The sequence below is a fragment of the Rhamphochromis longiceps genome, linkage group LG7 (genome assembly GCF_057381845.1).
Source record: "Rhamphochromis longiceps isolate RC_006_pf linkage group LG7, R_longiceps_female_GT1.1, whole genome shotgun sequence".
Lineage (NCBI taxonomy): Eukaryota > Metazoa > Chordata > Actinopteri > Cichliformes > Cichlidae > Rhamphochromis > Rhamphochromis longiceps.
The window spans coordinates 68570780-68593523 of NC_140563.1; the positions used below are offsets into that span (position 1 = coordinate 68570780).

Genomic DNA, 22744 nt, shown 5'->3' on the forward strand with positions numbered 1-22744 from the left:
TACATTTTCAGACATTAGATATTTGTCTTGATTGTTAGGGTATAATTAACACCATATTGGTTTGATGCAGAGAAACAAGTGAAACTGAAATGCGACTGGAAAAGTCATGATAATTTCAAACTCTTTCGTGCTCTGTTGACTGATTTAACTGTCGAGGATACGCTGCAGGTGCGTGTTTGTCTGTAATGATGCTGTTTTACATCTTAACCAAAAGTCCCCTCAGGAGATTACCAACTTCTCGAAACTGAGCAATAAGAAGTACACACAGGCTATAAAATCCCCCACTTCTGGTAACTCCTCCATTATTTGAGCTTTTGGAAAACTTTGAAGTGTTGAAGGGCGTTGCGCATGTGACTCCATAAAAATGGAACCGTGTGTTAACTGGCCCTGCTCAGTCCAAAAGGGGCTGACCCTGTCATGTGAAATTGTCCGTGTCAGGCTTAATAGGTTGTGTAATAAGTTGTTTAATTGTTCACTGAACTAGCCCTCTACCACGGCTTCAGGCTCTTCCTGCATAGTTAAGGTCAAATATAAAACCAACCCCTCTTTCATCTTGAGCTACAGCATGGCTCCTGCACAGTCACTGACTCAGACGCTGGGATAGGACGCTCAACGTCGGCTCCCTTTCTTCACTAGACTCGTGGTCACAGACATTTTTAAAAAGATAATTCTGCTGTTCTGAATGGAGTTACAAGGAGCCAATGATGGCATTCGCCTGGCTGCCTACAGAGCCAATCTCCCTGCGCCAGTGGCTAATGGTAAAGCGACATCAGGAGGCTTTGAGTCCGATTACTACACGTGTGATGGGGATGGCAGCAGTGTCGCATCTCGCGTATCTGTTGATTTAACTGGCTACGAGACTCTGGATGCCCCGCCGCGCTACGACTTCTATGCCAACACGGAGGTGTGGGGCCGACGGAGGCAGTTCAGGCCGTCTCTGTTCCAGCTGCACGCCGGCCCTGAGGTGAGGGATCTCTTATTTATTTAATTACGAAAACTAAGAGAGAAGAACTGAGTTTGGTTTTGTGTCTTGAGCAGGATGACTCCAGACCTCCCATGTATGAAGAGACAACAGGTGGACTGGCGGAGGCAGGAGGGAAGGACAGCTCTGAGGAAGATGAGGATGAGCAAAAGGAGCCGCCAACTGAACCCACGCGCTTTGGATGGGTGCAGGGGGTCATGGTAGGTGGAGGCTTTGACCGATGGGAGGCGATTTTTCTGCTGCTGTTTTTGAACTTGGAGCAATCTTGAATCTCCAGATACGTAAAGTTAAAAGATATTTTTCTTAGACTTAACGTTGAAGGCCTCTAAAGCAGCATTCGTCTTGTGTTTCCTGCAACTTAATTCAACTTAAACAAGGAATTAGAAAAGATTAAAATCTGAGACTAATGTAATTTAACTGTCGCCTGTTTTTGCACGTGAAGCTGTGAAAATGTGAAATTGTTTCTGAACATGTTTGCTTGTTTTTGACTCCCTGAGGCATTAAAGGGTTACAGAGTACAGTCAACGACTTATTGTTAAAGGAAGTTAAAAATATTACCCGTGTGAAACTTTAAGTTTCTTCCAAAACCAAAAAAAGTAGATTGATGACGATTTCATATTTGATGTACTTTCTACAAGCTCACTTTCACCGTGCATGTAGGCTGGGACAGAAACAGGACTTTTACTGAGCCTCCACAGTGATGCCGTTGATGATACTTAGACACCAGCAGGCTTCACTCAGTGTTGCATCTGTTCTCAGATCCGCTGCATGTTGAACATATGGGGGGTGATCTTGTACCTGAGGCTGCCTTGGATTACTGCTCAGGCTGGTATAGGTATGTCCAACGACAGCATCCTTTATCCACAGCACATGTTTCCCAGACGGTGAGTATCCCTCACACTCACGGTGTGTTTCCCTGTTCTCATCAGGGATGACCTGGGTCATCATCCTGCTGTCCTCGACTATAACTGGGATCACTGGTCTCTCGACCTCAGCCATCGCCACCAATGGCAAAGTCAAAGGAGGTTGGATTTGTTCACTGCCACATGCAACAGCCTAGCTCTTTACTTTTAATGCTGCTGATTCCACACACAGTGCTCACTTTTTAATCTACCCTCTCATCTGCAGGCGGGACGTACTTTCTGATCAGTCGCAGCCTCGGTCCAGAGCTCGGCGGGTCAATCGGTCTCATCTTTGCCTTTGCGAATGCTGTAGCTGTGGCGATGCACACCGTGGGCTTTGCTGAGACTGTTACTGACCTCATGCGTGTGAGTAGCATGCCGTTTTATACGTGCGCTTTTATAAAATACAGTAAATAATGTCTGTTCATTGTCTTTACGCGTGAAATGTCTTTGTGCGCCATCAGGAAAATGGAGCCGTCATGGTGGATCGAACTAACGACATCCGCATCATCGGCATCATCACGGTGACATGTCTGCTGGGCATCTCAATGGCTGGCATGGCCTGGGAGTCAAAGGTTAGCTTAATCAGTTGTATGTGACACTATGATAAGCTGCCATAGTGGTTTGGATTTAAATGAATAGAATTTTTGCTAATTTTGTATTCAGATTATGAAGCCAGAGTCCCTAACCAGTCCGGTATCTGGAAAAATCATTAATGCAACATTTTTGAAGCCATCTCACTCTTTCACATAAGAGCAGAGGACTCGCCCTCTTCCTAGTTAGCATGTTGACGCTAGTCTTTGTGATAAACCCGACAAGCAAGACACCAAGTCACAGCCGCCAATGATGAAAGACTGAGCCACACTTCAGCAATAAAATTAACACGTTTCCAGCCTGGTGCAAAAGCAGCTAATGTCCCCTTCAGATTTTGGTAACTCAGCAGTGTGGTGTTCTTAACTGAAAGGTGTGCTGGCACAGGCAGGCTTAGCTCCTGGGTCTCGCCTCCGTTAGCTGAGAAGTTTGCGTTGGTGAAACTGTCACATTTTAATGGCCGTTTTTCTGCATTTTTTTTTATTCATGCATGGGCGTGTTTATGCTTGCTAACCAAGCTTTCCATGTTTCCATCTCCACCACCTTCATTTCTGGCTCAATAAATAATCTAAATAAAATTAAAAATTAAAATCAAAAAACTGCTTTTTAGTTCAACCTGGATACATAATCGATGCATAACGATGTGACTTTGTCCATCTTTTGTTTACAGTGTGTGCATCTGCATGTTTACAGCCTATTCTTCCTCCCACAGGCACAGGTTCTCTTCTTCATAGTCATCATGGTCTCATTTGCCAGTTACATTGTTGGAACAATCATTCCTGCTTCACCTGAGAAACAATCCAAAGGTTTCTTTAGCTACAAAGGTGACTATGCAGTGAGCCGGTCTTGCAGTTTACGGTAGTTTATTGCCGAGCTCTCCTGTAAACTCACTCTCTTCCCTTTAACAGCAAATATCTTTGCTGCAAATTTTGTACCTGACTGGCGGGGGCCAGGGGGCAGCTTCTTCGGCATGTTCTCCATTTTCTTCCCCTCTGCCACGGGCATCCTGGCAGGAGCGAACATCTCCGGAGATCTGAAGGCATGTTATACAAATGCTTCTTTTCTTTTTTTTAATAGTGGGAATGATATACAGATAAGCCAGTCGGCTTCATGCACACACACACAGCTTTAAATTAAATTTACATATGTTCATGTTTTTAAAAGCCTTTGTCGTCTCCTCCTCAGAATCCAGCAGTGGCCATCCCCCGAGGGACGCTGCTGGCTATTTTCTGGACCACAGTATCCTACCTCATCATCTCTGCTACCATTGGTACTGCATGCCTCTGGAAAAAGCTCTGCTTTAGAGTTGATACTTTTTTATTTTATTTATGTGAAATAAGCTTACAAGCAAGTCTTGTAACTGCATTTTGCACCTGCAAAGTATCCAAACCACTTTTATTGCAGTTTCTGCCAGAGCAGCCGTTTCCACCACACTTTATCATAACGCACACACACGGCTCTATGTGCATAGTATCCCAATAATTGTTGTTTTACAGCTCCCTGATCGCACAGTTTTCCTCCTGTAGGAGACCAAAAAAAGCAACCCTTAAATTCGTCTTTGTGTCCTCCCAGGATCCTGCGTGGTGCGGGATGCGTCTGGCGTTTTGAACGACACGCTGTCTCCCTCATCAGCAGTCGAGGATTGTGTTGGTACAGCATGCCAGTATGGCTGGGACTTCACAGGGTGCATCAACAACAAGACGTGCGTCTATGGTATTCACAACTACTATCAGGTCAACTCACACACACACACACACACACACACACACACAGGAAATAAAAGTCAGTGCTGCATTTTCTTCCTGGTCATCATGGAAACTTCTAGTCTGTTCTACCCTGTCCTACCTATGGGGCGATCGTGGCTCAAGAGTTGGGAGTTCGTCTTGTAATCGAAGGTTGCCGGCCCCGGCTTGGACAGTGTCGGTCGTTGTGTCCTTCAAGACACACTTCACCCGTTGCCTACTGGTGGTGGTCAGAGGGCCCGGTGGCGCCAGTGTCCGGCAGCCTCGCCTCTGTCAGCTGTGGCTACAATGTAGCTGCCATCACCAGTGTGTGAATGGGTGGATGACTGGATGTGTAAAGTGCTTTGGGGTCCTTAGGGACTAGTAAGGCGCTATACAAATACAGGCCGTTGACCATTTACCTGACTAAGGTGATCCCGTTTACACACTTTCACTACTTTTCTGTAATTTCCCCTTACTGTCACTCCACGGTCACACTCCCATTCTATTAAGCAGCCACAGCAGGTCACCTTGTAAACACAAAGATGTTTCTGCCCTCTGAGTGTACTGAGTGAGCGTATTTCTGTCTGCAGTCGATGAGCATGGTGTCAGCCTTCGGCCCTCTCATCACAGCTGGGATATTTGGAGCCACTCTGTCATCAGCTTTGGCCTGCCTGGTGTCTGCTCCCAAAGTCTTCCAGGTACACGCACAGTCGGTCTTCACGGAGGTTTACAACCATCAGATATTTCTTGTGACTCTTTAAATGTTTTTACAGAGTGTTTGCTTTACTGTGGCTTAAAGAGATGAAGTCTCACATCCGTAGATACGGGCAGTAAACTCACTTATAGAGTATGAGAGGAATCTGGGATATCTGCAGGAATATTGTTTAGACACAGGGTGAACATGTTAGACCAAATATTACATTTTCTTGTTTCTTACTCCACAGGTCGCAAACTCAGCTTCAACGATGAAAGTCCCTGAGTGTCTTCTTTCTTGTATTAATGTGTTTCTTATTCTAACCTTTCCCCCCCTCACAGTGTCTGTGTAAGGATCAGCTCTACCCTCTCATTGGCTTCTTTGGCAAAAGTTATGGCAAGAACAATGAACCGATCAGAGGATACCTTCTCACATATATCATCGCTGCTTGCTTCATCCTCATTGGTGAGACTTTGAAAGAGTCCGAGTTGTGTAATATCTTTCAAATAAGATGAGTTAGAGGCATACCCGACAGGTTCAGAGGGCAATAACGGAATCATAGATGCAGCAATCAAAATGCTTTTGACAAACTGGAGGAGTCTCCCCCTGCTGGCAGTTAGAAAGAATGCGGTTTCAAGGCACTTCTGCATTGGGAACAGTGTGTCCATCTTTCATCATTAGTAGTCCCTGCTGTTGGGGTTTTAAATGTCAGTATGTGAGTGACATTTCAAACCCAAACAGCAGAGACTACCAATGATGGGTAGCTGCTGAGAAAGAGTTTCCTAATTCACAAACATTTCTGCTGTTTTCATCTAATTTAAGAAAATAAAATTCTTCAAAACTGTTTAGAAATACATGTTATTTCATATAATCATATTACATATAATTTATCTAATAAAATCATAATAACCATAGGATCAGTTAAAATCTTTAATCCCTTTAGTCAAATTCATGTCATTTCTTTAAATGCATTTCAATAGCATTTAATAAACCAGCTCTTTGCAGAGAGAACGTTTAAAAAGAACCGTTTTGCACATTAAATGACTGTTCTGTAGCTTTACAGAGCACCATAAAGATCCAGTAAGATGTTTCAGTAGGAGCGTTTGCTTTGTAAAGGGTCAGCCAAGTTACCAAATGTACATGAAATCAAACAGTTTTGATATGTGTGATGGCATACGCTCTATGAAGCCCAAAGGCAGCCAAGTACTTAAGCTCATCTTACTGCTGATATCTGTTAATGCCAAATCAAAACTGTATTAAGTTATTAATTATGCTATCAAGCTTTTTCCTTGCGGCTTCATATCAAACGCTTTTTTCATGTGAAGCCATCACAGAAAACAGACAAATCCTCTTCTCTTTTATTGCATCACCAGCTGAGCTGAACACCATCGCGCCCATCATCTCCAACTTCTTCCTCTGCTCCTACTCTTTGATCAACTTCAGCTGCTTCCACGCATCCATCACCAACTCACCAGGTAACCAGCTGAGAGATGGCAGAGCTGACTTTATCATTGTATATAAGAATGAATCATCATCTCAAGTTAAAATATGAACATATGTTAACTGTCTGTGTGTGCAGGTTGGCGTCCGTCCTTCAGGTTCTACAGTAAGTGGCTGTCGCTGCTGGGCGCCATATGCTCCGTGGTGATCATGTTCCTGCTGACGTGGTGGGCGGCCCTTATTGCTTTTGGCGTCGTCTTTATTCTGTTGGCATACACACTCTACAAGAAGCCAGGTAAACACACACAAACTCTCTCACGCACACGTGTGTAAAAACAAAGCCATGCTGCTGCTTCACTCCCTCTCTGCTGCGTTTAGACGTGAACTGGGGCTCATCAGTGCAGGCGAGCTCCTACAACATGGCTCTGAGCAGGTGTGCAGGCCTCAACAGCGTAGAGGACCACGTCAAGAACTACAGGTGAGCCTCTCCAGTGTCTCTTTCTGTTGTGAGGTACACACCCCAAACAGCTGAAGATCCACTATTAGCTCACACTTGAGGAACTCACTTTTAAATCTGACTTCTTCTTCTCTTTCTCTCTCTGTCCCCTCTCCCGGTATTGCCACCATGGGGAGCTCCTCTGCTCCTCGACTCTGGAATTCCTGACCTCCTGATTTAAGAAATATCTCTTCCTTCTCTCTCTTTAAGTCCCAACTCAAAACTCACTTTTTCAAAATAGCTTATCCCACATAACCTCTCCACTCCGCTATTTTAAATTTGTTTTATGTCTTATATGATTCTTTAAACTGCTTGTTTTTATGTTGCTTTTATTGTTCTGCTGTGTACAGTGTCCTTGAGAGTTCTGAAAGGTGCTTTGAAATAAAATGCTATGTATTATTATTATTATCAAAATTTGAAGGTTGGATGAGTGTTTCTGGAGATCCTAAATGAAGTTAAGTTTCCTCTTTAGTCCAGGGGATTCTTTTTTTTTCGTTCAGTTTGCAACAGTGTTACCAGTTTTTATACTATTACTAAAGTTGGATCCACGGTTGAAATGCAGTAGTTTAAAGTTTGTTTTGAAGGACTTTATCAACACTTCAGTTACTTTCACTAACCTCATAATGACATTATGGCAACGGTGGGGAGGAAGAACACTTTTAAAGCAAAGCTTTTTTTACTTTTACGTTCTAAGATTGAACCAATGTTTCTGGAACGATTGATGCTTATTTTAACTTCTTCTGGATTCATGAAGACATGAAGTCTAGTGACTTTTTTCAGGACTGCAATGACCTTGGTCACCAAGGACATGCCCCTCAAAAATAAATGGTAAAGTCTAGCTTATGCACCAAGATACAAAAAGCAGACTTGTTATTGTAAGTCCAGACGCTTTTCTTTGCAAGCTCCTTTGACTACGATGACCTGGATGACTGAGAACCTTCACAGACAAAAAGCAGAGTAGGACTGATAGAAGTTTATTTAGTGATTTTCCAGGAAGAGAAAAGACAAAATACGTGAGACATGAAGAGTAAACTGCTCCGTATCTAACTCCAACACTTTCAGGCCCCAGTGTTTGGTGCTAACGGGCCCTCCCAGCAGTCGTCCAGCCCTGGTGGACCTCGTCAGCTGTTTCACAAAAGATCTCAGTCTTATGTTGTGTGGAAATGTGTTAACTGTGAGTTCTCCCACTGATCGCACAATAAATCCAAACAATAATCGGAACAATGATTAATTGTTTGAAAGCGGAGTGATGAAATCTTTCTACCTTCCTCCCCGTGTTTCGCAGGATGATCCCTCTCCTTCAGTACTGGAGAAGGCCATGAGCGACAGTCACCTGAACTGGCTCAACAAAAGGAAGGCCGGGTCGTTCTACAGAGGAGTGGTGGCTGCAGATCTGCAATCTGGGGTTAACGTGTTGCTACAGGTCAGGGGTGAAATACTGTAATTGATAGTTGAGATGTATCAGCAGAATTGGGCTGAGGGGCAAGGCCCACCCACAATGCCAGTGCTGCCCTTTTGTAGTGACTGAGGTGTGAAAAGCACACGTGAATCCTCACCTGCTGGTGTTCTGACTGTCCACCAGGGGGCAGGTTTGGGCCGTGTGAAGCCAAATGTTCTCATCATGGGTTTCAAGAAAGACTGGCGGAGTGACACACCTCAGGCTGCTCACAACTACATAGGAGTAATGCGGTAAGCCAGAAAACTTTTATGACCAATACCGCTGCTAAAGTATTGCTAACAGAGTATTATTTTTGCGATATCAAATATTTATTGTTTAAAAACTGAACCTCAATTCCATAAAAGCTAAAGGGTACGAGTGTGTGTTGATGCACATGGTCATTCATTTAAATGTCGCTTTCAGTGATGCGTTCGACCTGCAGTTTGGCGTGTGCGTGCTGAGGATGAGAGAGGGATTAGAGGTCTCCAGTCCCTCTCAGTCACACGGTGAGAGCCTGCATGCATATCGCAGCAGGCTGCACATCAATGAACCCGGGAATGCTGCAGCCACTGCTACGTTCCCACGGCACTTTGCTCTTGGCATCAACAAGAGGCGTGCTAGGATGTGCAGTCCACATTTATCCATCATCTTTTAAGTAGCTGCCTGCAAATAAATGAATGTGCAAAGAAATTTCTTGTTTTTGTTTCAGTTAATCCAAGTTTTGACGGTGGACCAGAGAGCATCAACAGCATCTCTGTTCCTTCCTGCGTTCAGACAAACCCCACATGTATGTAAATGCATGATAATATCACAGACACACAGAATACCCAAAGACCCTCTATGGTGTCATTTAAATTCTATAAAACACGTTGTCTGTTTGCAGCTTCTGTCTCCATCGAGCCCGAGCCTCAGCATAGTACACAGTTTCAGAAAAAACAGGGAAAGAAGACCATCGACGTGTACTGGCTGTCTGATGATGGAGGTCCGAGTACATCTCCATTAGTCGCCTGCTTTATGTCTTAATTCAAGAATGTCCACAGACATTTACTCCTCGTGCGTGTGTGTGTGTATTCCAGGTCTGACCCTGCTGCTGCCTTACCTGCTGACCCGCAGAAAGCGCTGGGCCAAGTGTAAGGTCCGAGTGTTTGTGGGAGGAGACGCAGAGAAAAAGGACGAGCAGAAGCAGGAGTAAGTATCATGCACAGGTCTACAGTGTAGATCGCTTCAAAAAGTTTCTTTCTTCTCTTGGAGTTTTTCCAAATGCCCAAATCATCTCAGGAACGCAGCACTTTAGAGTCAAACTGTAGTTTGTTTTTTAATTGGTCAGTAATATAAAAATAATCTTACTGACAGCCAAGTTTTGCTATTTTCACCGTAAAATTAAACAATCTTGCATCATCATCAGTCTATATTCCATCAGAAAGACTTACTTTGTTTTCCCAAGAAACGGGGAAATGCAGTATATGGTCTGACATCCTGCGTTCTCGCAGACACAGACTGCACGCTGTTAGACATGTGCTCACTCCAGCCTCACGTTCTCTTTCCAGGGTGTTGGAGCTGATCAAGAAGTTCCGTCTTGGTTTCCATAGTGTCGAAGTCCTTCCTGAAATCAACCAGCCTCCTCAGCAGATGAAGTAAGCTTGAAGATGAGAATGAAGGATGGATGTTTGGGAATGTGAGCCAAAAAAGCTGCTGTCAGCTAACATAAGAATCCCGATCACTCAGTTTTTTGTGGTTTTTTAATTTTATTTTAGGCTTTGTTTGTTTTGTTTTTTTTGTGGTATATGAAGTAAATTAGCCAAATCACTAACTTTAATCTTTTATAATATCCCCACCCACCAAACAGCTGTTGTGAAGAGCCGGGAGAGTCTATGAGGACTGACTCACTTTTGAAAGCGGCCTCTAGTGGCCATTAGACGAACTGCAGCTTTTGTCGCCATGCTGACTTTAGAGATTGTTGCTTATGACAAAGAATATATTTGAACACAGTATTTCAGAAAAATCTTTAGATAACTGTTTTAAGATTTCACTTAATCTATGAGCTGCTGCATCTAAAAATATTCAATTTAGCTGAATTAGGAGTTTTTTCTTCTAAAACTAATCAGCAATTGTTTTACATTTTCTGCTCGGGCGTCTCAGATTTGAACAGGATTGTTTTGGTTCAGAGTTTGAGCATATATAGGGAGATATAAAGTTTTAGCTTCCCTATTTATTTATTTTATAATGTGTCTATCTCAGACTACAGCTGATTTATTTAAATGAATTTGAAAGACTTAAAAAAGTCTTAAAGTACAGTATGATATGTGAAGCTAAAATTTAAAACCAGACAGTTGAACAGAAGGCCCACGATGATTTGAGATGGAATAACTCCAAACTCTGTCTCTGTGTGCTTCAGTGTCCATCAGTTTGAGAAGATGGTCAGTCGCTTCAGGGTGGATACAAATTCTAAGCCGGACTCAGATTCTGGATGTGCAAGCCAACATCAGGAGCCCTGGATGATCACAGACCAGGATTTCGAGAAGAACAAGGCCAAGGTCAGACACAAACTGATCAAATATGTTTAAACCAAGCCAAAACATTTCTTCTTTCCTCGCGCATCCCATCTTAGTTTGAACGTTTTGTTTGTTTTTTCCTGTGGAATTCAGTCTCTTCGCCAGATCCGTCTAAATGAGGTACTGCTGGATTACTCTAGAGAGGCCGCTCTCATTATAACGTGAGTAGTTTTTCTGCTTTTATTTAATAAATGATGGAAAGTGCTGAGTTTACAGGTGTTGTGAAGCTTTCACCTGAGAATGTTTCAAGCTCATTGTTACTGGGTGAAAATCAGCGGTTTGCTGTGTTTCCTGACAGCACCATGCCAGTGGGGAGGAGAGGAGTGTGTCCCAGCACGCTCTACCTAGCGTGGCTCGACTTCTTGTCTCGTGATCTGAGACCTCCAGTCCTTCTGGTCAGAGGAAACCAGGAGAACGTTCTCACCTTCTACTGCCAGTAACATCTCCAGTGAGACCAATGGACATATATGAAACCAGTTATCCTGACATTACAACACCTTTCAGGCCACAGAAGACATTTATTTTTCCATAGATTTATTTCTTGTAATTTGATTTTCAGGTATCAGTGAATGTACTTTCTTCAGTAATGAGCACATGAAATGCTTTGTTACATTTTGATTAACTCTGATCACAAAAATTAGTCAAAAGACGTCTACTGTACAGTGTCCTCTGTTTGTCAGTTAGGGTCCCTTCATGCTAATGTTGCACTCTCCACTTCATAATATACAATAAAAAATAATAAATATAGCTAACATAAATAATTATGCAGGTCTTTGTTTGACAGATAATTGATATTTACAGAAAATGCTAATGCTTCTTTTTTTTTAAATCTTTCTATTTATTGATTTGTGGCACAGGAGCAATGGTCTCCTATAGCTTCACCATCAGTCTAATTTAACTTTGTAAATAAAGTCTTCAGTACTCTTTTTAATATTAAGGTACAATATTAAGGTAATGAGGTACAATGGGAACACACGGTATCACAACATGTCCTTGTTGTAACTCTCTTGTAGTTAAACCAACGAGCTATGTAATAAATCGATCATTAAATTAATAAATACTTGTATTTGTAAGTATATGCATATAATCAAAACATGATACAGTATTAAATATGTTTAAAGGTGCTGTTGTAGTTTCTGGTCATTTTTTCACGGCAGTATTTATATTCCGATGTTTTGCTCAGACGTGTCGTTAACATCTTGTGGCTCCGTTCACTTTTCTGCATAAATCTTGTGGGAATATCTGAAAGTTTACAGCTGATGTAACACGCCTGATGAAACTTCAGCTGAGATAGTTTTGCTTCTCTTATCAGAGACGGAAGTTGACAGGAGCTCTCACTATGACTGTGTTTTAGAAAACAGCAAAAGCAAAACCTTGAAGAAAGCTCACAGGAAGTGTACAAAAGAAAACATACAAATGTTTCACTTTGGTGGTGTGTGTTCGCTTTTTACTTGGACTTTAGCCCGGGTCTAAGCGCGTTTATCTCTGCTTTTCGATACCTTCTCAAATGGCACCAGAGTGTGGGTTATTCCTAAATAAACGATCTTTGGAAGCATAATCATAACTGCGCATGCTCAAGCGGCGAATATTCTGCAAACCTCCACGTCTGAGCACGAGCAGACGGTAGCCAATCAGGAGCGGCCACAGTGTGTTTGGAAACAACCTTCCTCCTCTAAAGTCCCGTATGAGGACCAGCGGAGACACTTCTAGAGCCACCCAGGTCACTGCAGTTTCTCTTTGACATAAGACGCACTTTCCCCCGGCTGTTCTTCGTGTTAGGGAGTCCAGCGAGTCACGGAGACATCCTGTTTTTCTAGCTCACACATCGCCATTACAACCGGCAGACGGTAAAAATGGATGCAGGAAATTCTGAACAAAAGGCGATCACTCTCATCATAAAGACGCCCAACCAGGCTCAGGAGGACCGGACCATCGAGGGAGTGAGCCTGCAGTGGACCATAAAGGAGCTGAAAGCGCACCTGTCCGCTGTCTACCCGACCAAACCGGTGAGTTTACACAGAGGGCGGCGGAGCTATTCGCGGCTGTGCTGTGGAATGTGATGAGAGTAAAAAGGAGCTGTCAGCCATTTCCCCGGTCACGCGCGTGTATATGCGCGCGCTCACACGAAACCAGCGCAGCGTGCCTGCGAGTCCCATGAGCGCGAGCTCGCAGTCATGTCATTTTTTTCTGTTTAATTAATGAACTGAACTGTGACTGACACACCTGCAGTGAACACGTGTTTCTGTCTGTCTGTTGTTTTGGTATCTCTCTGTAGTTATGTCTCTGAAATAAGTACAACTTCACGGGAACATTCGTGCTATTCAGACCACATCCAGAGGTGTGTCTTAGGCGGGGGGGGGGGGGGGGGGGGGACTACACATGTCAAACATCAGTTTTGGACAGGAAGCAGAGAAGCAAAGGATCTACGCTTCAGTGGGGTGTAGCCAGGCACAGGCAGTGGACTGAAAAGGTTCAAGTGAGGAGCCAGGTTTACCCAAATGTTGTGGGAACTTGGCCATGTGTTTCTGGTTACGAAATGTTCTCATCAAAATCTTTGTTTTATTGTTTATTCTTTGTTTGATACTAAGAATAATTTTTTTTACTACAATTAGATATAAGTCTTTGTGATCTACTGCAAACAAATTACTCGACTTTGGCCATATTTCATGGTTTCAGTTTAGTACCTTAAAAAAAACAAGCTCCCCCACCTAACCCAAAGCAGCAAGGAGATCTGATTCGTTACTGACTTTATTCTTGTTTCGTCTCCAGGCTGTGAGTGACCAGAGGCTCATCTACGCTGGCAAACTGCTGCCTGATAACCTGCACATTAATGGACTCTTCATACAGGTGTGTGTGATAGCACGAGCTGTCATGTCAAGTTGTAAATGTCACGAGCTGATTATGTGCCACTATGCTGGTGACAAACTGGTGGAAGAGGGCTGCTCTCACTGCTGCTTGTAGGAGAATAAGGAAGTACACAGTAATTACTGAGACCTGTGAAAGGGCTGTGCCACAAAAACTAGGACAGACTATTTCATGTTTTTTGTTCAAGAATCCCAGTAGAGGCTCATTGCCTGAGAAGGCATGATAGACGTAAGACAATACCAACCGTGCACAAAGGAGCTGTCAGCCATTTATTCTGTAAACCAATCAGCATACAGCTGTAGAAAACCTGCACGCAAGCTTTGGAGCTTCTGCGGCCTTAGTTCTGTGGGCCCGACCCCACTTCCTTATAAACTAGAAAAACAAAACAAACAAAACTCATCTTACTGTCTGTCAGCGCTGGGAGGAACCACTATAGAAAAGAGTGCAACAGAGGGACAGCTCGGACTGAGAAGGTTGAGAGCTGAGGATGAGATGGTTTGGACACGTTCAGGGGGGACAATAGCAGATCTGTTGGACAAAGGATGATGAAGATGGTGCTGCGAGGTAGGAGGAAAAGAAAAGGACTTCAGTGAGGATTCATGGCTGTAGTGAAGGAGGCCAGGGATAGGGTGAGATGGAGATATAAACTTAAATTTCAGTTGTATACAGCGCTGTAATGAAACAAAATAACTGTGGACTTTTTTTGTTTGTTTTCTGTAAAAATCATTGATTTGGCGTAGTCTCAGTTTTTTTTCCTCCCATGGTCATCCACAGTTTGAGAACCACTGGCTGCTCTGAGTAGACAGAAACCCAGCAGAAGAGCTTCATACCGTACCAGAGCCATGCTTCCCTCACTGTAAGGGTCAAGAGTGCAGTTTTTTTCCTTTCATTTGTCACTGGTTATCAGACACACACACACACACACACTGCAGTGAAAGGCCACATGCAAAAAGAAAAAGTCACAACCTGGACACTGTCGTACAAAATGACTTCATTATTTCTGAGAAAAAGATTCCACAGAAGCATCAACAGCACAAACAAGTTGGTTTAGTTCAGTGGCTTAAATGAGCACAGATGAAGGCTAGTAGACCCCTATCATCTGCCTGATATGGCTAGGGATGGGTATCGTTTAGGTTTTATCCAATACCAGTACCAAACCGGTACTTTTGAAATGGTGCCGGTGCTTAAACGGTGCTCGAACCGGTGCTTAAACAATGGAAAACACAAACTTTGTCCTAAAACCTCTCATATTTAGCTGTTTGTAAAAAGATAACAATGTTAGCCTTTTCTGCAGCTTTAGGGCATATATGGTATCACTCTATCAAACAAGAAGACAGCTGCATGTAGCTACGACGGTGTTTGCTAGTTCACCTTACATGCATTAATGTAATAACGTGGTTAGCCTACTCAACGTAAATTACACATGAACAACATGAAGCTACTCACGCAGAGAAGAACGGCTGCTGCTGCTTCATCATCCTCATCATTTCTGCTACACTGGCAGGGCTAGGGGCCAGGACTCTCCTCTTCGGGTTCTTGGGGGATGTTGCTAACTCCGGGTCAGATAACAGGCACCACACCTGCAGTAGATGTGCTCGGTGTGAGGTCTCGCAGCAAGCTATCAAATACGGTGCATTTCTCGGCTTTTAAAAAAAACGCTTTGCGTCGCCAGGTGTTTCATCAGATTCGAGGTGTTACCTCCTTTGACAGTATCACAGTATCAGCTTAAAGCACTTGTTGCTGCTGAGTTTGCATCTTTTGCTGTGAAGTACAGCCAGACTTTGACCGCTTCGCCTTGGGCATTTTTAATCTGTAGCTCTGCATAAAAGAACGTACGTATCTGGGCCCGCCTACTATCCTCGGAAACGTAAAATGATTGGCTAGAATCTAAAGTGTATGACATCTCAGGGGGGAAAAAGCACCGAAATAAAGCACCGAAATGTGCGCTGCTTTTCAGTCTGGTTACTACCGTTTATGTCAGAACCGGTGCCATGATGGCACCGGACACCGGTACCAATCCCTAGATATGGCACTAATGGAAGTCACCGTGGCCACGCCCCAGATCGTACGTTCGGGTTCTAAAAAAATTCACGGTCAGTGCAGGCCAAAACATTTTTCAAACCAGGCTGTAAACATGCCTCATAATCAGAGTCTGTGGGATCGACACAGGTGACGTTAAGTGGCCTCCAGAGCTCGTACGTTGGTGTAATTCTGCAGGCTTTGAGGTTCTCAAAGTTTAATCGGGGTTCATTCAGACACAAGTCTGTATGTGTTGGGTGGATGTCACATGTTGTTTAACTGTTTTACCTCCACTTCCACAGACGGACTCAATTCCCACACTGCACCTGGTGTGTGCTGTTAGGAATCCTGCCCAGGGACCTCTGGGAGCCAGACCCAAGGTGAGAACACTTTAGAAGTAACACCCAGTGACTTTTCTCTAACATCAGCACGTTGTTTCGGTCCTCCTGGCTTTATAAAGACCTGCATGTTCACAGTGAAACTCCTGTTGGTGAGGTATTTGAATTCTGAGCTCCTGTAAACAAAGCAGCTGGCTTCATGCCGCCCTCGTGTCCCTACGTTTGCATACAGGCTAGTTTCACACAGCGTCCTTGTGTGCCGTCTGTTACCATCCTTGTGTCTCAGAAATGACACCTGGCTGAGGCAACAGTGTAGTTTGCACTTCAAATGCTTTTCTAAATATTTTGTAAGTTTTGTTGAAGTTTCGAGGATATTTTCAGACTGAGTTAGTTTGGGCTCTGATGATGACAAATTCCAATCAAGAAATCAGTGTGAGGTTTTGTAAGTAACCTCAAGACACTGTGGTAAAGAGCGCTGCAGATGTGCTTCTTCACCTCCGCCCTTATTGTTGCCCCGCTGTGTAGTGGAACTGTTCTGCTTCAGCTGTTATCTACCAGAAGTCAGCCCAGACACTAAAGCTGGCATGCATTAGTATCAGTACACTTCCAAGCCGGAAACAAAGCTGCAGAAACAAAATGTGGTAGATCTGATAACACAGGTCTCAGCAGATGTGTCTTGCTGGGGATTTTTTGTTTGTTTTATTTTGTTTTGGGGGGGTTTGCAGAAAAAAAATGACATCAAACTCTTCTTTCCTTTGCAGACCAAAGAGCCACATTCCTCCAGTCCACAGCCCACACCAGCCCAGACTCCCAGCCCACCAGAGCTGCGGCAGAGGAGGCCGGCCTCCGCAGCTCCAGCACACACACAGACTCCAGTGTGGCCTCCTGCTGCCATGTAAGCAACAAAGGAAGAACTTCAGCTTGTGTGTCAGTGTGCTTTAATCCATCGCAGCAGTGTTTGCACTGTCAGAGAGAATGACCGCTATGCAGCCAAACCACTGAACATTTTTTATTCACCTTTAATACAACGCAGCTATGACTGCTAACTGTACAGTAAGCCATCGCTGACTTCCCTTCTCCACTTCCCCACTGGGGGAATCCCAGTTTCAAAACCAAGTGGCCTTCGGTTAAACTAACCTTTTAAAAGCTGAAGAACAGTCGAATCCTGATCATGTGATTTCTGGATCTTTGTTATTGTTTGTCAGCGACATTCAACAAAAACCCCAAAAGCTGAACTTAAAAATCATCAGTCGTGATAAAGATGCAGAACATGGAAGAAGCCACAGCTTTGCAGGTTGGGCTTTCTGAGGGGCCACTGTTTTCTGTGTCAGGCCGTTTTTAAATTGCAAACATGTAGCTGCTTTTAAGGTGGATTAAGGTATAATTTGTAGTTCATTTCATTTAAGCAGTGCAGAGCACTACCTCTGGAACCAGTATCAAAGATCACTGTTTCAGGAGCTCACAGCAAATATCAAAGTGTTTTGAATTTTCAAAAGTAACCACCAACAAACAGAGATGGTGACTGTAGTTCCTGGAACCAAGAAGACTGAAAATAATCAAGCATAGCTGAAAAATCAGCTGATGTTAGTTGGAGCTCCGCTGACCCCGCTCTACACATACAATTACTAAATCTCATTTTATTCATCGTATTAAAGCTGCTTTAGTCTACAGTTGCTGTGCATCTGCAGGCCGCTTTGCAACCCACCATCGCTCAGTGCCTGCTCTGCTTTGTACCGGCCTCTTTCTGCTGCACTCCACGTATGGGACTGAAGGCAAACACAGTCCCAGCACAGAGATGTTCTCTCGCGTATAAACGACTGCAGATGTCAGAAAATGATTTCTGTTTCCTAAAGAGAAGTGAAGATTAACAGTCTTGTGTCATGTCCCCGGCAGGACTGGAGCTCCTCAGATGACCCAGCCAACCTTTCCCACCTACTCCCTGTACAGCCCCCAGCAGCTGCTGTGGCTCCAGCATGTCTACGCTCGACAGTATTATATGCAATAGTGAGTTCTGCTTCACACACTGAAGGTTTTACACCCACAGCCACGTCTTGTGTTTGTCTGACTACTAATTCTCATTTTCCCATCACCAGCCATGCAGCTTTAGCAGCAGCAGGCAGCATTCCCACAACAGCTCCAACCATTGGCCAGTACCCTCCTGTTCCCGCCCACCAAGTACCCGTCCCTGCCCCGCTAGCTGATCAGAACCCCATCAACAACCTGCCAGCCAATCAGAATCCAGTGCAGGATGGCGCTTTCATCAACCCCGGGGAGGCCAACCAGAACATGCGGATGAACGCGCAGGGCGGAGCCGTTGTGGAGGACGAGGAGGGCATGGAGCGCGATTGGCTGGACTGGTTGTACTCTGCTGCAAGATTCGGGGTCCTGATGATGATCGTGTACTTCAACTCCAACCTGAGCCGCTTCCTGCTGGTGATGGGCACCCTGCTCCTCATGTACCTGTAAGTGTGCAGCTGTGGGTTCAGAGAGCTGCTGTAATCACTAGATTTAAGTCACAGGGGTCAACAAGAGTCTGGTTTTCTGAGTTCTCCCTTTTTAGCGTCTCTTGGTGAATTGCACACCAACACGCCTCGCCCATTTAAAGCCCAGCAGCCTGTCTGAGTCACAGACGGAGTGTGTATACACAGAGCCCCACCTGCAGGACATGGATCCTTTAAACCTGTTACACCAGCAAGGGGAACAAAAAAAGGTCCCTATACAGACCGATATAAGAAATATTATATTTATTTGTCTAGCAGACCTGTACAAATTAGACTCGAGCTGCTGTTAGAGCAGTTTTGGTAACACTTTGGTTACACTTGATATTTAGTGATAGGTACACTAAAATAAGGCAGTAATGTCAGATTTTTAAGATAAGACTTTATTGATCCCAGGACGGGGAAATTTTTTGCGTTAGCTCAGCTCAGGTACAGATATCAGAAGGAAAAATACCAAAAAAGTACAAACAAATTAAAAATAAGTAAGATAATACATGCATGCAACGGTAGCATACACAGTATGTGATTATGAATATGGTTGTGGAAATATGCAAGACATAAACTATATAACATAACTATTCTACCACTGCTACAGAAGACAAATGAATAAGTTAAGCACTGCAGGTGCTTCAGTTACTACTTTCCTGGTAATTTAGTGGAAAAACAAACTATTTCTTTCTATCCCGTACTGTTCAGGGGCAGCCTTATTATAGAGCGGCTTACCCTTTGCCAACTTCTTGGTATTGTGCAGGAAAGGAGACAAATATGAAAATGTAAATATGATCTGAAACCTCTCAAAGTAAAATAAACTTTTTCAGTGATTTACTGTTAAAGTGGAAGTGCATTAGAAGTGAAGATGGTAGACCTATGATCTGACAGCAGACACGTTCAGAGTTAAATGAAGTGTCATTTCTTTTTTTAACATTATTGCTCTTTTGGGTCGACGAATATCAGTCATGTTTCTGTCAGTACTCTGCTTCTTCATATGTACTGACTCCTGTCCTAAGTGAGTCTAAACCACTGAATAAAGCCTGAACTTCCTCTTACTGATAAAGCTCAGACCGCAGTACTTCCTCGTGCTGCGGGGCTGCCACACAATCATTTTTACTGCAAAAGCTTTGAAATATTTGCATCTCTCTGTGAAGGAGGGAGTTTCCGGGCTCAGCTGTGTACTGCTGACTTAAAGTCGAGTGATTTCATTAATGATGGCTGCACTGATAGCCTATCGTGACGCATACGAGTTGCTGTTGACATCTATCAGCCGTGTTGGCAGGATGTGCTTCCTTTAAAAAGTTTTTCTTTAAATCTTAAAACTCTGGAAGCTGTTAAAGAAAGGAGCGCTCACCGAAGGCTTCGTTTGAAGGGTTTGCTGCTGGTCGTGCTTTCACTCTTATTTGAGGCTGGAGATCACGCTGTCAGCATCAGCCGTGCTGCCCCCGGCCCACTTCCCTCTTGCTGACCGACGACCTCTACGGCTCAGTTCTGTTTTTGTTTTTTACTTTTAATCATGATGGTAGACTTTAAATCCTCACAAATGAGTTCACAGGTGTCAGCACTCAGCTGAAGGTTGACTGAAAGCATCACCTGCAGTTAGTTTCTAATCACTTCTTAGTTTTTGGAATAAAAGGCTCTAGACGAGCGCTCACGTGTTTTGTTGCCGTGACAACTTTATTAAGTGCTTAAATGTCAGGTGTAATGTCTTCAGCTTCTCATCATAAGCAGAAATCTGATCTGACATTTAGTTTTTCTCAATAAATGACTCATATCGAGTTCTGTGAGATCATGTTTTCGAGCCTTGTGCTGCACCCAGCTGCCCGCTGCTGACCCCTAGTGTTCACTTTCAGATTTATCTAACTGGTGTTTAGGTGGTGCAGCAGTTTTCCTTAACCACAGAGAGCAGAAAATGGGGGGCAAGAAGTTTTTAACCACAGGCCTGAGCTCTTGATCCAGCGTTCTGATGGAGACTAGCGTGCTGAAACCAGGCACTGGCAGCTCTATGTGGGCATCACGGTGCAGGAAGCTCCAACCACGATGTGACGTTACAAACCTTTGGAGCTTCTTTCAGGATTATAGATGGTTAGCTTTTCCTTGTAACCCCTGAATTTCCTGCCTTGTCTTCCAGACACACCGTCGGCTGGTTTCCCTTCAGAAGGAGAGTGCAGGTCCCAGAACCCAACCAGCTGCAGCCCCCCGAGAACCAGCAGAACCAGAACAGGAACCCAAACCTGAATCCAGTAAGAAACTCATCATTTTTCTCTCTTGTTCACTTTTTCCTACATTGATGAAACTCCAGCTAAATGCTGCACACTGAGAAAAGACTGAATGTTTTTGAAATGAGCTAGCAGTGAGACCCGGGTCAGGTCGAGTCGCTAACCTGCACACAGGCCCTGATGTTTGCTGTAGTGGGTGAATTAAATGCTGCAGGCTGATGTGTGACGTGTGTCTCCTCAGGCAGGTGAGCACGCCGACAGACAGCAGGATGAACCAGCAGCTGAAGGATCAGAGGGAACGATGACAGCGGTGTTGGTGCCTCCTCACCGAGTGTCCGTCATGTGGACGGCCTGGGTTTTCTTCAAAACCTTCTTCTCCTCCCTCGTACCCGAGGCCGCTCAGGCTGTGGCCTAACTGAACATCTGGGACGGAGGACTGATTGCAGACAGTTCCCGCTCTTCTGTCATCTCTGGAGATGTTTCTTGAAGCGTGGGTGGAAGGCGTTTACCGAATAATAAATGGATGCAGACAAGAGCGCTGCACCTCAGTGCTCCGAGTTCCTGTGACTTTGATCTTTCAAGTGAGCGGGAAGCAAACCACACCAGCAAGATCCCCAAGAACTGCCAAAAAATGTGGACAGAATCAAAAGATGCAAGACCTGAAAATATATTAATAAATCCTCCAACAGGATCCCAGCCGACCTGACCACAGACATCCACTGCCTGCCACCAGCCCCCCACCCTGATCGTTCCCTCCTTTTGTCCACAAAGTGGCAGCGGGTGCCGATAATCCTCCTGAAAGCTGAAACTGTTGTGCCTAAAACGCTCTTCATGTAACGACGTTTACATCCACATGCCTTCTGATTTAAAATCATGTGCCACGCCGTGGTCGCTGCGTGGCCCGGCTCCGTGAATCAGTATTCGGCTCATCTGAGGACGCGTGGGTGCACGGGTGTCTGTAACACTCAATCGGACTGAAACGTTCGCCTCTTCCAAAAGCGGCTAAACTTATCTTCGCATTGAATTTTTAAAATCAGGGTCCTCAAAATTATATGTATATATAAGGATTTCTGTTATTCATATACTTAGGGACCTTTATTTGCTTCCTTACACTTTTTATAGTTAATCAGAAACAAGCTGAAGGTTTGTCCAAACATCCACATTAACACAAGTGAAAACGACACTTTACTCATGTTATTTTCCCTTTCAGTGAGTGGCAATTGTGACCAAATACAATTTGAAATCCATCTGTAAAACAGTGATGGTGGTGCAGCTTAAAATGCGTTTTGTAATTGTATTGTATGTACACGAAGCACTTTATAACATGTATCTTATGCAAAGAGAGGTTGTGATTTCTATTAATGCCGAGTTGCTTTTACTGTCAGAGACTGGACAAAGTTTCGTTTTAAAGTGTGACTTGATGTGAAACTGAAATTCAGTTCATCAGCTGTGCTTGTTTTGGGTTTTTTCTTTGGTCCTCAGAAGAGAATAAACAGATGTTAATATCATAACAATGCCTCTGAAAAGAAGCAGCTTTTAGCAGAGGTTAAAGGTCACAGCCCTTCCTGTAATCCAGTCTAGTTTGCTTAGCGCTTAAGCCCCGGGTGTTAGCACTCCGGTTCCCTGTGAGGGGACGACGGTCGCTCGTGGGTCACAGTGTGCGATTGGAAATTTCTTTTTTAATCATCTTTCCATTACAAATGGATGAATGCTGTACAGTGAAGTGTGTTTTCCAATAATGGATGCAATAAATATTCTTAACTTTAATGATTCCTTATTTTGTGGATTTGTTTCTTCTGATGTTTGAGTTTGATGACCGCATGTTTAAACATACTGAGGCTCAAGTCCCCCCACTGCATGTGCTGCCTGCAGGCACAGTCACAGTACAAATACATTCAAATTATAGGTTCAGCACAGCAAGCTAACAATTATATTTGCAGGTTGGCTTGATTTGCCGAATGCAAATAATTAATACAAAGTAGAATCCACTAGTTA

At 44.0% G+C, this 22744-nt stretch overlaps 2 protein-coding genes across 2 annotated transcripts; both read left to right on the forward strand.

Annotated features, from left to right (window-relative positions):
* The first annotated feature begins 492 nt into the window (after nucleotides 1-492).
* On the forward strand, nucleotides 493-11959 carry slc12a3 (solute carrier family 12 member 3). Its single transcript, XM_085414983.1, has 26 exons — nucleotides 493-964; nucleotides 1039-1182; nucleotides 1742-1817; nucleotides 1912-2007; nucleotides 2111-2250; nucleotides 2349-2459; nucleotides 3188-3299; nucleotides 3384-3514; nucleotides 3661-3745; nucleotides 4048-4208; nucleotides 4790-4897; nucleotides 5235-5358; nucleotides 6267-6368; nucleotides 6473-6628; nucleotides 6712-6811; nucleotides 7892-8003; nucleotides 8115-8252; nucleotides 8412-8518; nucleotides 8691-8773; nucleotides 8977-9054; nucleotides 9151-9249; nucleotides 9344-9455; nucleotides 9815-9901; nucleotides 10663-10801; nucleotides 10913-10980; nucleotides 11118-11959. The coding sequence occupies exons 1-26, from the start codon at nucleotides 683-685 to the stop codon at nucleotides 11257-11259; spliced, it is 3093 nt and encodes a 1030-aa protein (XP_085271109.1). The 5' UTR covers nucleotides 493-682; the 3' UTR covers nucleotides 11260-11959.
* A 484-nt stretch (nucleotides 11960-12443) lies between these two features.
* herpud1 (homocysteine-inducible, endoplasmic reticulum stress-inducible, ubiquitin-like domain member 1) lies at nucleotides 12444-22516 on the forward strand. The gene is made up of 8 exons (XM_085414988.1): nucleotides 12444-12825; nucleotides 13589-13666; nucleotides 16006-16083; nucleotides 16803-16936; nucleotides 17935-18045; nucleotides 18135-18503; nucleotides 20662-20773; nucleotides 20991-22516. Exons 1-8 carry the CDS (start codon nucleotides 12673-12675, stop codon nucleotides 21162-21164), a joined length of 1209 nt encoding a protein of 402 aa, XP_085271114.1. The 5' UTR covers nucleotides 12444-12672; the 3' UTR covers nucleotides 21165-22516.
* Nucleotides 22517-22744: the final 228 nt, after the last annotated feature.

What these genes read in the sequence shown, in the direction of transcription:
- slc12a3 (XM_085414983.1), top strand. Translation starts at nt 683, where the DNA reads ATGGAGTTACAAGGAGCCAATGATGGCATTCGCCTGGCTGCCTACAGA. An exon ending in TACTGCTCAGGCTGGTATAG is followed by an intron (nt 1,818 to 1,911) that starts GTATGTCCAACG and finishes TGTTCTCATCAG; the next exon opens with GGATGACCTGGGTCATCATC. An exon ending in GACCACGTCAAGAACTACAG is followed by an intron (nt 6,812 to 7,891) that starts GTGAGCCTCTCC and finishes CAACACTTTCAG; the next exon opens with GCCCCAGTGTTTGGTGCTAA.
- herpud1 (XM_085414988.1), top strand. Translation starts at nt 12,673, where the DNA reads ATGGATGCAGGAAATTCTGAACAAAAGGCGATCACTCTCATCATAAAG. An exon ending in CTGTCTACCCGACCAAACCG is followed by an intron (nt 12,826 to 13,588) that starts GTGAGTTTACAC and finishes TTTCGTCTCCAG; the next exon opens with GCTGTGAGTGACCAGAGGCT. An exon ending in TTAATGGACTCTTCATACAG is followed by an intron (nt 13,667 to 16,005) that starts GTGTGTGTGATA and finishes CCACTTCCACAG; the next exon opens with ACGGACTCAATTCCCACACT.